Source organism: Tursiops truncatus, chromosome 1 (assembly GCF_011762595.2).
Source record: "Tursiops truncatus isolate mTurTru1 chromosome 1, mTurTru1.mat.Y, whole genome shotgun sequence".
NCBI lineage: Eukaryota > Metazoa > Chordata > Mammalia > Artiodactyla > Delphinidae > Tursiops > Tursiops truncatus.
The window spans coordinates 155,516,558-155,531,220 of record NC_047034.1 but is presented as its reverse complement, the minus strand read 5'-3'; the positions used below and the strand labels follow the sequence as shown (position 1 = coordinate 155,531,220).

General features: G+C 42.5%; 1 protein-coding gene across 1 annotated transcript in view; it reads right to left on the bottom strand.

Annotated features, from left to right (window-relative positions):
- Positions 1-5,558: 5,558 nt before the first annotated feature.
- PSMB2 (proteasome 20S subunit beta 2) overlaps positions 5,559-14,663 on the bottom strand; it is a 36,725-nt gene continuing 27,620 nt past the window's right edge. Inside the window, exons 4-6 of the mRNA XM_004314662.4 lie at positions 9,683-9,845; positions 8,109-8,158; positions 5,559-5,793 (exon numbers count right to left, since the gene is read on the bottom strand). Coding sequence (XP_004314710.3) covers positions 5,686-5,793; positions 8,109-8,158; positions 9,683-9,845 — 321 coding nt within the window. The 3' untranslated portion in view covers positions 5,559-5,685. The remainder of the gene's footprint in view (positions 5,794-8,108; positions 8,159-9,682; positions 9,846-14,663) is intronic.

Sequence of the window (14,663 nt, the reverse complement as noted above, 5' to 3'; positions counted from 1 at the left end):
TATGAAGCTCTCCCTGTCCTTCTTCAGCCCAAGGTCACGGGGGAGAGGCAGGGCCTGGGAATTGGGGGTGGGGGTGGAGTGGGAGGGGGACTGTAAGGGGGAAACCTCGGAAGGGGCTGTGGGCATCTCTGGGTGAGGGGGTACAGATGGTGGGTCTATCTGGCTTGTCAGTGTGGCTGCTGTTTGTGTGTGTGTGTGTGTGTGTGTGTGTGTAGTGAATCCTGGGGGGGCTGTATGTGTATTATTGTGACTTACTGGGCCGTGTGTGTGAATGTGTCAGTCCAGCTATTAGGTCTATGTGATGTGTTAACATGACCGTTGGTGGTGGGTCTGTATGTGTGTCAATATGAATGCTGATGATGATTACGTGTGTCTATCTGGCTCATTCAAATCCAGCTCTTCTGTCTCCTTGAGGAGTTCATTCTTGAGGCCACTCTTCTTTCCTGCACCTTTATTCTCTCCCTCTCTACTGAATCATCTATACTAAATCGTTCCCCAAAGGACACGTATTCTATGATCTCTTACCTTACAAAACATAAATCCTTTCTCCATTTACTTCTTTTGCAGTTGGAGAGTTTTTAAAAGATTGCTACACCCCTACCTCCATTTCCTCACCCACCCCCAATTCACTCCTCAACCACTTTAATCTGTCTTCTATCCCTACCAGCCTATGGAAATCCACTCAGCAAGGTCTTCAATGGCCACATGTCAAACCCAAAGGCCCTTTTTCTGGACTTAGCAGCATTTGACATGGCTGACCACTTGCTCTTCTCTGAAATTCTCTCTTCTATTTATGTCCAAAATGGAGTACTTGGGCGTCCCTGGTGGCGCAGTGGTTGAGAGTCCGCCTGCCGATGCAGGGGACACGGGTTCGTGCCCTGGTCCGGGAAGATCCCACATGCCGCGGAGCGGCTGGGCCCGTGAGCCATGGCCGCTGAGCCTGCGCGTCTGGAGCCTGTGTTCTGCAACAGGAGAGGCCACAACAGTGAGAGGCCCGCGTACAGCAAAAAAAAAAAAAAAAAAAGAAAAGGAGTACTTGACTCAAGTACTCAAATCTTGACCTCGCCACGTTCCTGACCCAGTTGCTCAAGCCAGAAATTAGGGAGTCATATTTGATTCTTTTCCTACACCCAATCCATTAGAAAGTCCACATCCTTTTCTTTCTATCTCCTGTGCTACCACCCTAGTCCTCGAGACTATTACAATGGTCTTCCGACTGGTCCCTCCTGTTTTCACTGGTACACCTTCATACTAAAGCCCTGCAACAATCCAAACTTTGCCTACTTCCTCAACCATATCTTAAACTATTCTCTTCATCACTCACTTTGCTCTAGCCACACTGGTTTCCTTTCTGTTCCTCAAATTACCACTTTTATGCCTCAGGGCCACTGCACTTACCGTTCTCTTTGCCTGGAATTCTCTTCCCCCAGTTCTTTGTAGGTGTGCTGCCAGAGACAGATGGGCAGGTGTTTTGCAGAAATGAAAGGTCTGGGCGTCATCTCCCAGGGGAAAGGTCCAAAGATGTGATTTCTTCTCCCAAGAAGTTTCCCTGCCTCAGCCCACACATATGAAAGGAGGATTGGAGTAAAGGCTGAAAGTATGTTCTGCTTTAACGAAAGCCCTGGGCCTGCAAGAGACATTCTACTACTAAAATTATTTTACACTATGGGAAGTTGAAGGGATTAAATGAGGTAAGACATATGGCACTTAGACTATTTCAGCACCCTCTTCCATCTCTTAAGGGTTCCTTGTCAGCCTCCATAACCTCTTCACTAGTCAGAGCTAAGCTTCCCTACCCTGAGGCAAAACAGGTGCTCTCTTCTCCAACCTATCCCCTCTCACCTCAAGCCTGGGAAGGAATAAATTGTTTTCAGTGTATTAATCACCTGAAAGCAGATGGGAACCAATCGGGAGACCATTCTGAGCAGTGTTTGGCCAGAAGTGTTAAAGCATCAGTGCATTCCCAGTGTTTTTCAAACTTGAAATTGATTTAGGACATAGCTGGCATTAAAAAAAACCAAAATCTGGTAGAAGAAAACAGATTAGAAAATATCAGAGTGCACTACATCACGACTCAGTCATACATATATACATACCTGTAAGAAAAGTTCCAGGAAGCAATGCTTACCCTTCTTACAGTAGGTATATATATATATATATAGGCGTGAAGTAAAAAATGTATGCTGAGGCCATATCAATTCAGTTGGGTCATGGCTTTATGAGGTACAGAAGAGGGAAAGGAAATTGGGGACCTGGGTTGGTAAAGGATTATGAAATGTTTAGCATGTCAAACCAAAAAGGTAGGCTTTATTCTATAAGCAATGGAAAACCATCAGAAAAGTTTTAAGTGAGGAGAGGAATGGATGATCCAATTTTTCGAGTACAGAGAAAAAACTGGAGAGGGAGGAGATTAAAGGTAGAGAGCTTCCCTGGTGGCGCAGTGGTTGAGAGTCCGCCTGCCAATGCAGGGGACACGGGTTTGTGCCCCAGTCCAGGAAGATCCCACATGCCGCAGAGCGGCTAGGCCCACGAGCCATGGCCGCTGAGACTGTGCATCCGGAGCCTGTGCTCTGCAGCGGGAGAGGCCACAACAGTGAGAGGTCCGCGTACCGCCAGGAAAAAAAAAAAAAGTAGAGAGAAGTTAGGAAGCTGTTAAAATAGTCCAAGAGGGACTTCCCTTGTGGCGCAGTGGTTAAGAACCCGCCTGCCAATGCAGGGGACACAGGTTCGAGCCCTTATCTGGGAAGATCCCACATGCCACGGAGCAACTAAGCCCGTGCGCCACAACTACTGAGTCTGCACTCTAGAGCCCGCAAGCCACAACTACTGAGCCTGTGTGCCTAGAGCCCGTGCTCCACAACAAGAAAAGCCACCACAATGACAGGCCCGCACACCGCAATGAAGAGTAGCCCCTGCTTGACACAACTAGAGAAAGCCTGCACGCAGCAACAATTACCCAATGCAGCCATAAATAAATAAATAAATGGGGAAAAAAGAAATCCAAGGGAGTTCCCTGGTGGCTTAGTGGTTAGGATTCCAGGCTTTCACTGCCATGGCCTGGGTTCAATCCCTGATCGGGGAATTGAGATAATGGAGATGGAGATTTTCATTAAAAGATTTAGGACGGTAAAGCAAGCATACTCCAACAAAAATTAATAATAATAAAAAAAGATTTAGGAAGTAAAACTGCCAGAACTTGGTGACTATGTGAAGGTTGGCGATAAAGAAGGCATCAAAAATGATGCCCAGCTAAATGCAATATGGTATCCCGGATCATATCCTAGAACAGAAAAAGGACGTTAGTGGAAAAATCAGTGAAATCTGAATAAAGGCTGGGGTTTAGTTAATATCAATACTAATGTGCCAACCAATGTTGTCTTCTTAGTTTTTACAAATGTTAACATGTTAACATCAGGGGAAACTAGGTGAGGGGTATAAGGAAACTCTGTGTTATCTTTGCAACTTTTCTGCAAAACCAAATTTATTCCAAAATAAGCTTATCAAAGATAAATGATGCCTAGGTTTCTGGCTTGGGCACTTGGGACCTGGGGGCTGATGGTAAGGCTTAGATTTAGACATGCTGAGTTTGATGTCCCTATGACTAGAGGGTGAGATACCTAGAATTAAGTGTATCTTGAGCTCAGAAAAGAGATCTGGATTGGAGAAAACAGACTGGAAGTCAGGGTGGGCTGGTGGGCTTGCCTATGAGACTGCCCTGGGGACACTTATATTCAAAGGCAGAGAACAATTTCATTCCTCGTTAGGCTTGGATGCAGAATAACAAGTTGATCAATAATTATGTACTTATTGAGCACTTACCCCATACCAGGCCCTGTTCCAAATGCTTTATATTTGCACATGGAATCCTCATACAATTTTAACCATTCTACAGATGGGAAAACCATGAAGCAGGACTGCTCATGCCTTAGTAGTGGCACTCAACTGGGGCAAGCCTAAGAATCACCTGTGGAGTTTTAAAATAGATGCCTTGGAAAGAGATTCAGGAATCTAGCCCAAAGCCCACACCTATGCATACTGATGGTGGTGTTTGATGATGAACCAGCTGTGGTCATGTGAATCATCTCTTTTGCCCATTTAGTCAATGATTAGCTTGCCATTGGTAAATGATTAGCATTTACCATTGGTGTATTAAAAAGTGTACGACATTCAATTTGATATTAATCCAATACTGTTAATACAAATGTGCTGATCTATACGGAGTATCTTAGAGAGATGGTGTATTTCGCCTCAGATAAACCCAAAACCTATTGTATGTGGTATTACGAGTAGCACAGAATGGAATAAAGTAGGGCTTACCTTAGTTTAAGACCAAATGGTGCTCACAGTATGGTTCCCAGACCAGCAGCATCAGCATCAATTGGAAATATCAGAAATGTAAGATCTCAGGCCACACCCTAAACTACAGGAGTAGGACCCAGCAAGCTGTGTTTGTAAGGAAGCTGGGATGCATGCTAAAGTTTGAGGACCACTGCTCCAAAAAAGCTTCAATCTGGTGGTTCTCTATCATCACCTAAGATTAGAAGCTTTAAAAAAATATTCCTAGTTTAGGCCCCAAACCTGTTTGTTAGAATCCGGGAGTGAATGCAGCCTAATCATGTAGACTAAAAAAGAAAACTCCCCAGGTGACTCATACATACATCTGGTTAAGAACCACTGTTTTAGTGGCACCAATCGAAAAACATCTACATTACTCATTTCCAAAAAGCTAGGTTAGGAAGTAAAACAGATACCTGGTTAACCACCTAGAGTACACCAATTTCATGGAATATTATCCAACTGTCAACAACAATAAGGTAGTTATTTAGGTACTGATAGAAAAACAATCTCCAACACAGTGTTAAATGAAAAAAAGCAATATGCAGAACATTTAAAAATATTTTTTAAAAGGGACGTGGGCATGCACATATTTCATACAAGAACAGCGTATCTCTTAAAGGTTAGATAAGAAATTAGTAGCTGAAGTTTCCTCTGGGAAGGGAAGAAGGTGATTAAATTATAGGGATGGGAGAAACATTTTTACTGTGTGTTTTTGTACTGTTTACATTTTTTTTTTAATGGCCCAATAACAATTTTTTTTGGGGGGGGAGGGTTCTTCTAGACGTTTTACAGTTTTACTTTTTATTTATGTTTCTTTCTTTTTTTTTTTTAATTGGGGTATAGTTGTTTTACAATGTTGTGTTAGTTTCTACTGTACAGCAAAGTGAAGTAGAGTTCTCTGTGCTATCCACACCTGGTTTTTATTAGTTACTTATTTTATACATATTAGTGTATATATGTCAATCTATAGGTACATGTATTACTTATTCAAATTAATTAAGTTAAAAATGTTTAAGCTTAGGGGCAATAAAGAACCACTGCTTTAGAGGGAATGAAACATTAGCAAGCAAGCTGTCAGCTGCTAAAGGGCAATCAGAGCATTAATGAAGGGAAAGGGGCAGGAGGAAAGACAGTCCTGGCAAAAAGTCCAATGCAGGTAATCCTCCCTCCACTTCCTTCCTGAGGTGATGTTAGGTAAACTGAGACTCAACCCAGAGCACTCAATTTATCCATAGTCAGCTTTATTCTGAAATAACCATCTATGGAGAGCACACGTCAAAAGAGTAGAAAAAAATAAAGGAGCCCATCAAAAAAAGTTCCCTGGCAAGTGGGAGGGAGGGCATGACGTTAGGAGCCCTGTTTAGGGAAGGAAATGTTGTCCAGGTCGTGGATGCCATTCTTGTCAATGATTCGAACGCTGAAGGCTGGCAGATTCAGAATGAAGCGTTTCTGGAGCTGCAGAGAAACATGAAGGAAATCAGTCAACAAGTTTTTATTGAGAACTAACTGTGGTCCAGGCTCTGTTCTAGGCACTGGGCATATAAGCAGATAATAATCTCTGCTTTTGTGCCGCTGGTATCCTATTGGAGGCAGTTGGTACTAGGACACTGAGGAAAGCCCAAACTGCAGGTGGAGGCTGACTGGAAGGTAGTGAGCAAGAGCTGAGGGCTTGACTCTGGTCAGTCAGCTGATGAAGAATGAGACAATCTAATGCTCTATTCCTCACAATTTGCCACTAATTAGCCTGGTAAACACAGACTTCTCTTTTAAAGTGTCTCAAGGTAACAAGCCAACCAAGGAGCGACTGCCCTAGGAATAAACTTTGGACCAAAGCCATGTACTCCTAGGTCCCAACAGTTTGCTCCAGTCACCCGCCCACATTATAAGGACCAGATGTGTATGTGTTTGTGTGTATAGCTGGGGGGGTTGTGGGAAGGATGGCCTCAGAACTACTCTTGGAACAACTCCTGCTTCTGTCTCCTCCAATACAAGCTAACCTGTCATTAAAGAAACACCTCTGGGCTTTCATGAGACTCTCTGCTTGAGAGGCTATTCCAAAGGAGCTGTGGTCTATGTGCATAAAACCAGACGGCCGCCGTTAACCTGGCTGGAGATTATTGAGAAACACAGCTGGAGGAAATCTTTGCTTCTGTGGGCGACTCTTCCTGGACACCTCACTTAATCTCTAGATAGAAGGCACAAAGCTCCATGTGCTCCCTTAGGGGCATATCCTGGACATGTACACCTCTCCAGGCCTAAGCCCTCTCTCTCTTGATGTTTCCCATCTCCTTTACAGATGAGGACTGGACAGCAACAACCATTTCCATTTCTACAGTCCTCTCTGGCTGATGACTCCTGTGTCCAGAAACCAGCTCCAAGATCAAGAAAAGGTGACAATAAGGAAATGTGGGTTTATAAAATAATCATATTTAGGATCCTTGAGGAATAAAGTCTCAAAGCATTCGATATTCCAGTGGCTTCTTCCTGGCAGCCCCTTGCAACACTTGGGGCTGCTGGACTAATACGGCCTCGTGGCTGAATGGTTAATAAGAAAAGCACATGAGTTTATTCTCAGCTTCTGCTTTGGAAAGGGGATTTACAAACAAGAGGAAAAAGGGGCACTATGGACTGAAAATGACAGGCTTGTGTAAGAGGCAAACTGACATTACTGTCCAATGCTACCACCTGCTCTCAACCTCCTACTCTCTTCTCACTAGACCACGAATTCAAGTTCATCCTTAGGCTACAAGAACAGTAAAAGAATTAAAAAGCCTACAGGAGCTGCTTTCTTTTCCTCCTCATCTTCCATTCATACCCCAGAGCCTTAGACTCCTAGGAGTAGTATTGGAATGGGCAGGGCCTGTGTTCCTGGACTCATAAACTAAGGGCTGCTCTCCCCTACTGCCCAAAGCCTCTTAGTTACCTTCTATGGCCTCCTGAATTCCCAGCAGAGGCTTTCCCTCCCAAACTTATGTACTATTAAGGGAACAGACCTTTTTTTTTTTTTTGGGCTGCATTTGGTCTTCGTTGCTGTATGCAGGCTCTCTCTAGTTGCAGCGAGTGGGGGCTACTCTTCGTTGAAGAGCAGGGGCTCTAGGCACAAGGACTTCAGTAGTTGTGGCTCACGGGCTCTACAGTGCAGGCTCAGTAGTTGTGGCACACGGACTTAGTTGCTCCACAGCATGTGGGATCTTCCCAGACCAGGGATCAAACCAGTGTCCCCTGAGTTGGCAGGCGGATTCTTAACCACTGCACCACCAGGGAAGTCCCCAAGGGAGCAGACTTTATGACAACTCCAGGTAGCACAAAAATAGAGCAGGTATAAAATCTAGCACAATAGTTCTTAAAGTATGGCTCCAGTTACCACCTGCAGCAAAATCATTTGGGACTGCTGGTTAAAATATTCTCAAGATCTACACCAGGACCACTGAATCAGAACTGGGTGGAGAGTGTGAATCTGCCTTTTTTAAGAAACAAGCTCCCCAGATGATTCTTATACATGCTAAATTTTGAGAAGCACTAGTCTGGATGAACCAAAAAGAAAATTAATTAAATTATAAAATTGACATTGATGAGAAGGTGACCCATGAGTGAAAAAATAAGCTTGTTATGTACCAAACTCTACCCCTGGTAGCAACTTCACATCTGGTTAGTGGATATTTATTATACCTTCTGGCAAGGAACAGAAAAAATGCAACTGAGGAACGGGAACAATATTGGCAAACAGAGAGACAAAACATTCCTTTCAGGATCCCATGGGAGCTACTCACCTCCTCCAGACATTTCCTAAGAAGCTCCACTGCCTTCTCACGTGAGATAGCTGAAAGAGAACACAGAGGCCAGGCACTCAAGTTGCTGACATTAAGTCCAACTTTCTGCTGCAACTTTTGACTAAGTTTCAAACTTTTCCAGGTCAGCATGCCACACAAATGCCACACAACAGAAAAGGCAAAAAAAACAAAAAAAAAAGCCTAGCCTTCTGGCTTTCAACAAACTTATTCCATATGCAGTTGAGGGTGCCCCACACCCAATGTTCAGGCAGCCACAAGCCATTGCAAATTGATTTGCTACAGAGAAGGGAGAGCATGACGGAATTCTGCCTCCCATGGCCAGGGCTTGCCTCTAGAGAAGTCCAGCGGCCTGCCTCTTCGTTATAGCCCATCCCCCAACTCCCAACGCCCCCAGCCCCCCTTTAGACCAGGGCTTAAATCAGCTCCATCTGCCCTAGCCAGCTGCAAATCAGGGAAAGGGAGGCCAGGGCCAGTGTTTTAGCCTCACTTTGCCAGCTGGGCCTCAGTTTAACAATGGAATGAGAATTCATAGGATGGGGCTGAGTCTCTCATAAAATAGGAGCCAAAGGAACCGTCCACAGGCATGGCAAACTGGGATGACATATTACGCAGTTAGGCTTCAGGGGTGGTTGGTGGTTATTTTGGTGGGCAAATCAGCTGTATTAGTGACAGACGCCAAATCAAGAAGCAGTCACTAGGAGGCCAGGCTAATTCTTTTTAGGATGTGGCCTGGAGCTCTGGCATGGCTGAGGTTGAATGAGAGGGCAGCACCAAAAAAGGAATGAACAAGCCAGATTCGTACTATACTGACAGGGATGAATGGAATGTAAGGAGAAAACTGGTTATCTGTGCTACATCTATAGCTTGTAAAAGCTGAGAATCCCAACTGCCTACTGCTCACAGTGGCTGAAGTTGAGGTTAGGATTGGGGTCAGAAAATAGAACTTAACACAAAAGCATCCCAGTGTCTGGAGGTTTGCCAAGCTGATGGTTCATGGACAAGTAGAGAGCCAGCTTTTTCTTGTAGGAGGGGGTAGCCATTAGGTGATAAGAACCAAAGGAACAGCTCAGGCTATGGCCTTAGAAAGCTTTGATATTTAAGAAAAGAAACCCTCAGTTGTCAAGCTGGAGACCTGTTCATCACCACAAGCTCAAAACAAACATACAAACCACTTGGTTTACTTGCTCACTCTTTACACCTGAGAAGCTAATGAGCACCTAACTAGGGCAAAATGAGTGAAAAAACGGAACTTTTGTAACTGAAGAATTATAGTTTTACTCCAACTCCCCTTTAAAACAAAACAAAACAAAACCCAGCTCTGGGCATATGCAATACCTCATTTTATCTGGCAGAAGAGGGAGTTCGATCAGCTTTTCCATAACCCTAATGACCTACAGGAGAAAGCTTCCAGAGGGCACCTGCATGTACTTCTTAGGATCCATCCTCTTTTCAAGCCCTGGCCACCCAACTCCAGGGGGTTGTGCACAAAACCAGGAAACAGCTGAGGACAGGGCTCTGCTACTGCTCCCTACACTTAGAGAGCTGAAACTTACTTGGTGTGTAATACCGGTCCAGGATACTGAGAGTCAGGAAGGCACCATAGCCGTGGGCTGCAAAAGGGGCTTTTGCCAAGGCTGCCAGGTAGTCCATGTAGTAGAGCGCTGGACCCTCATGCTCATCATAGCCAGCCAGGAGGAGGTTGACATGATATGGGGTCTGCAAAGGAAAGACACTGCAAAGTGATGGTCAAAGCGATAACACCAACACCTCTCCTCATGGAAATAGGAACGTTCCAACTCTTGATAAATAAGAAAACAGCAGCAGCTGAGTAAATCATGATGAAAGTAAAGATTTAGACAAATCTAAAGGACCCAGAGTGTGGTCAGAGGTAAAGGGAGGTCAGCTTGTTTTCTCTGAACAGAAGAGTATTTGGAGCACTTTAAGGTATGTGAAAAAGCTGCTTCTTAAAGCCCATGGACCAAAACCTGTTACAAAAGCATTTCAAAGACAAAGCACGGGTGTTCTTGTATTGTTCCTAATAGCTGAAACCAACACACACAACTCTGAGAGTGTCAGGCCACAGGCTAAAGAAAGCTGCAGCTCCAACCACATCATCCAAAAGACGAAGGCTCAGTCTGGACAACTGGACCAAAATCTCAAATGGTAAACTGGAAGGAAAGGGAACCCTCCAACACTGTTGGTGGGAATGTAAACTGGTGCAGCCACTATGGAAAACAATATGGAAGTTCCTTTAAAAACTAAAAACAGAGCTACCATATGATCCAGCTATTCCACACCCGGGTATATGTCCAGAAAAGACAAAACTCTAATTCAATACATGCACCCCAATGTTCATAGCAGCACTATTTACAATAGCCAAGTCATGGAAACAACCCAAGTACCCATCAAGAGACGACTGGCTTAAGAAGATGTGGTACATATATAAAATGGACTATTACTCAGCCATAAAAAAGACTGAATTATTGCCATTTGCAGCAACATGGATGGACCCAGATAATACTTAGTGAAGTAAGTCAGAGAAAGATAAATATTATATGATATCACCTATATGTGGAATTTAAAAAATAATACAAGTGAATCTATATACAAAACAGAAACTAACTCACAGACATAGAAATAGAAAATAAACTTACGGTTACCAAAGGGGAAAGGAAGCGGGGGTATACATTAGGAGTATGGAATGAACAAACTACTACACATAAAATAGATAAGCAACAAGGATTTACTGTATAGCATAGGGAACTATATTCAAAATCTTGTAATAACCTATATTGGAAAATAATCTGAAAAAAATAGTATATATAAAACTGAATCTGTTTTTTTTTTTTTTTTTTTTTTTTTTTTGCGGTACGCGGGCCTCTCACTGTTGTGGCCTCTCCCGTTGCGGAGCACAGGTTCCGGACGCGCAGGCTCAGCGGCCATGGCTCATGGGTCCAGCCGCTCCGTGGCATGTGGGATCCTCCCAGACCAGGGCACAAACCTGTGTCCCCTGCCTCGGCAGGCAGACTCTCAACCACTGCGCCACCAGGGAAGCCCAAAACTGAATCATTCTGCTGTATACCTGGAACTAACATAATATTGTGTATCAACTATAAAAAAAGAAAAAAAGAAAAAAAGAAACAAGTCTTGCAGTAGGGAAGGGTAGAAAGTCTCAAATATTTAAGTCAAATCACTAAACTTTTCTTTTGGCTGTGTCACACATCTTGCAGGATCTTAGTTCCCTGACCAGGGATCGAACCCACGCCCCAGGTGGTGAAAGCTCAAAGTCCTAACCACTGGACCGCCAGGGAATTTCCAAATCATTAAACTTTTAATGCAGACAGTAATAATGGAAGTTCATAAATACAAAGAAATGTGGTAACTCTAGAAGAACTGTAGATTTAGGTGAAATGCTAATATTTTTCTAATATAATAAGGCTCTGCTAAGGTAACTAAGAAGTAATTTTTATCAGTGAGATAAATAAACAGTACTTATAATAACCTATTTATAGGTATCCTTTCTTTGTATTACCTGCAAGTCTAAAAATGCAAGTTTCTACAGAGAACCTTAACTATGTCTGCCTTGCTCTTGATCTCCAAATGGATGATTCTTTTTCTATACCAGGTGGGCCATTTACCATGGCCTGTCTATGCTGCCAGGCATCAGCGGTGAGACTCCCATGTAAAATGTCTTCCTTTTTCTGTGCAAAGTGTGTTTTCCCTCTTGCATTTGGCACAGTGGCTAGTGAGCAGGCCTTGCCCATGGTTATATGCCCCTCCCTAAACTTATACATTCGATTAAATGCACATTAAATGAAATCAAATACATTTATGCATCCTATTATGGGGCATAAAGTAATAACAGCTAATGGTCTTAAAAGTGATGCTTTGTATTCTTTGAACACTGATTAACATGGGCACTTGGCAGCCTGAAGAAACATTCTAACTCATGTTAGAAGAACACATGAAAATATCATGTACTTACTTGAAATTCCAAGCCAGCTGTGCTAAGTAATATTTCCCTTAGACTACAGAGTAGCCCTAACCTGCAAACAAGTTTCTGCCTTGGGGATAAGATGGTGAATAGTCTCAGGGGTTAAGAATTGACCAGCAATAGTCAAGTCTTTAGAGAAAATAATCTGCCTATCACATTTCCCAGTAAGTAGCGTGCTATACTTTGCCAGGCTCTGGAATTCTCTGCCACATTCTGTGACTACATTCTTAGTAAGTCTGACCTTAGGCAAGACACTTAACCCCTATAAGCATATGTTTCCTTATGTGTAAAACTGAGTTAATTAATCCTTCCCCTTTCTGTCTTCTATGAAATATGGTGAGAAAAAAATAATAGAGGTGAGGCATCCCAAAACTCTGGAAGAAAAAAATGCTACCTGAATTCTTAGTATATTAGCTATACCCCAGTCTCCTTTTGACAGCTTACCACTTTAAACAACAACAACAAAAATGTCTAAATTACCTAAAAATAAAAAATATATAATATATATATTTTTAAACTGTGAGAATAGTAATGCAAAGTCAGGCAGACAAAGAATACTGTAGTGTTCTTATAGTTAAAATTCGAATAGCAAAACAGAGAGAAATATACAGCAAGGAGATTCTAACTGGTTTCCTTCCTCAAGAGGTTTAATAATATAGTTTCTTACGTATCACAAAGTAAGTTCATCTTTTTGCTATGAGGATAACTCTACTCTTCTCCATTCACTGGAGAATATTCCTTTTACGGCTAACCAAAACAATTTTATCAAGTTGCAATGGTATATTAAGGATCCACCCAGATAACCAGAGACCTAACCAGCAGAACCCTCATACGCTGTCTCCAGTGAGGCTCTTGCCCACACTTAAACTGTATTTAAAACAATTAATGTGATCTTTAAAAGCCACCACCAAAAAATTTTTACATGAAGATGTCAACGGAATTTCAGAAGCAAACTGTATTGCTTAACTGGTCTATATAATATCATTTATTTATGCTTAAGCCTCTGACACACACACACATCAAAGCTGGTATTCAGAAGCTGTAACACGTGGTATAGAAGATAACTCATAAATTATTCTGTGACTTCGAATCACCAACTTTTGCATGTGTGAGATGCTTAAGCATAGATAAATGGTGTTGTTTAGACTAATTAAATTAATACATCTGTGCAACAACTTGCAGTTTCTGAAATTCTTTTGACAATGCTCCATCAAAGATCTCTGGCTCACACTTTTTTCTTTTAATTTCAAATAAAGTCTTGTATACTGCCACTCTCTTACTCCTCTAAGAATCATGACATTCAAAGTGACAAAGCCATAGTGATGGGTCTCTTGACTGTTACATTTCCTCATATTCTTGATGCAACAGTGTTTTCCTGGAATAAGACAAATTCCAAGCCGTTCGATTTTGTGAAACTCTTACAGCATATACATGTGTGACTGTGGTGTGTTTAGGAAAACATATAGTATGTGTAAGACACAATCCACCTATTCAAATATTTATACCAATTATAAACTCCATGAAGGCAGGATTGTGTCTGGCTTGTTCAATGATGTATAAGCATACAGTACATGTTCAGTAAATATTTGCTGAGTGAATAATAATCATACCAGAAGGCATTATATATGTTTTTGTTTTTGTTTTTTTTTTGTGGTACACAGGCCTCTCACTGTTGTGGCCTCTCCTGTTGCGGAGCACAGGCTCCGGACGCGCAGGCTCAGCAGCCATGGCTCACAGGCCCAGCCGCTCCGTGGCATGTGGGATCTTCCCAGACTGGGGCACGAACCCGCGTCCCCTGCATCGGCAGGCAAACTCTCAACCACTGCGCCACCAGGGAAGCCCTATATATGTTTTAATACATATATGGCTAATGCCTAGTATCACAAGAAGAAAGATTAAGAAAATCACTAAACAAATGTCAGAAAGTGATAGGTCCTACTTCTGAGAACTGGTTGAAGTTTAAGTTGACTGCCAGCATCCTATGATTGCACCTAATATTGCTGCTTTTTTCTAGGCTCCTAGGTCCTTCTCTTTCTACTTTTCGTTGCTAAGTAAGTAAAAAAATTATGCTACAGGCATTTAGAATTAAATGAAGAGAACGGTAGCTTAAATATCTCAGGAAGAAACAGCTGGGCTACATTACAGTTAGACCCGAGTTTGAAATCCAGCTCTATTACCAGACATGTAGCTTTAGAAAAGTTAGTAACCTAACCTCTCTGAAAATGTTTTCATTGAAAACATGGGATAATACCTACTACAAAAAGGCTGCACTGAAGACTCAAGGAGATAATGCATATAAACAAGCATAGTACCCAAAACATAATAAAGCCTCAGTAAATGCTAAAGTAATTACTAGGAAACACAATCACCTATGAAGTTCACAGTGTCCATGAAATAAACAGGGTAAGCACTCAAGAGAAGCCCATCCACTCCTAGTACTGAGATATAAGATAAATTCCTCATACAGTCAAATAGACCCCAAATAGCCAAAACAATCTTGAAAAAGGAGAACAGAGCTGGAGGAATCATGTGCCCTGACT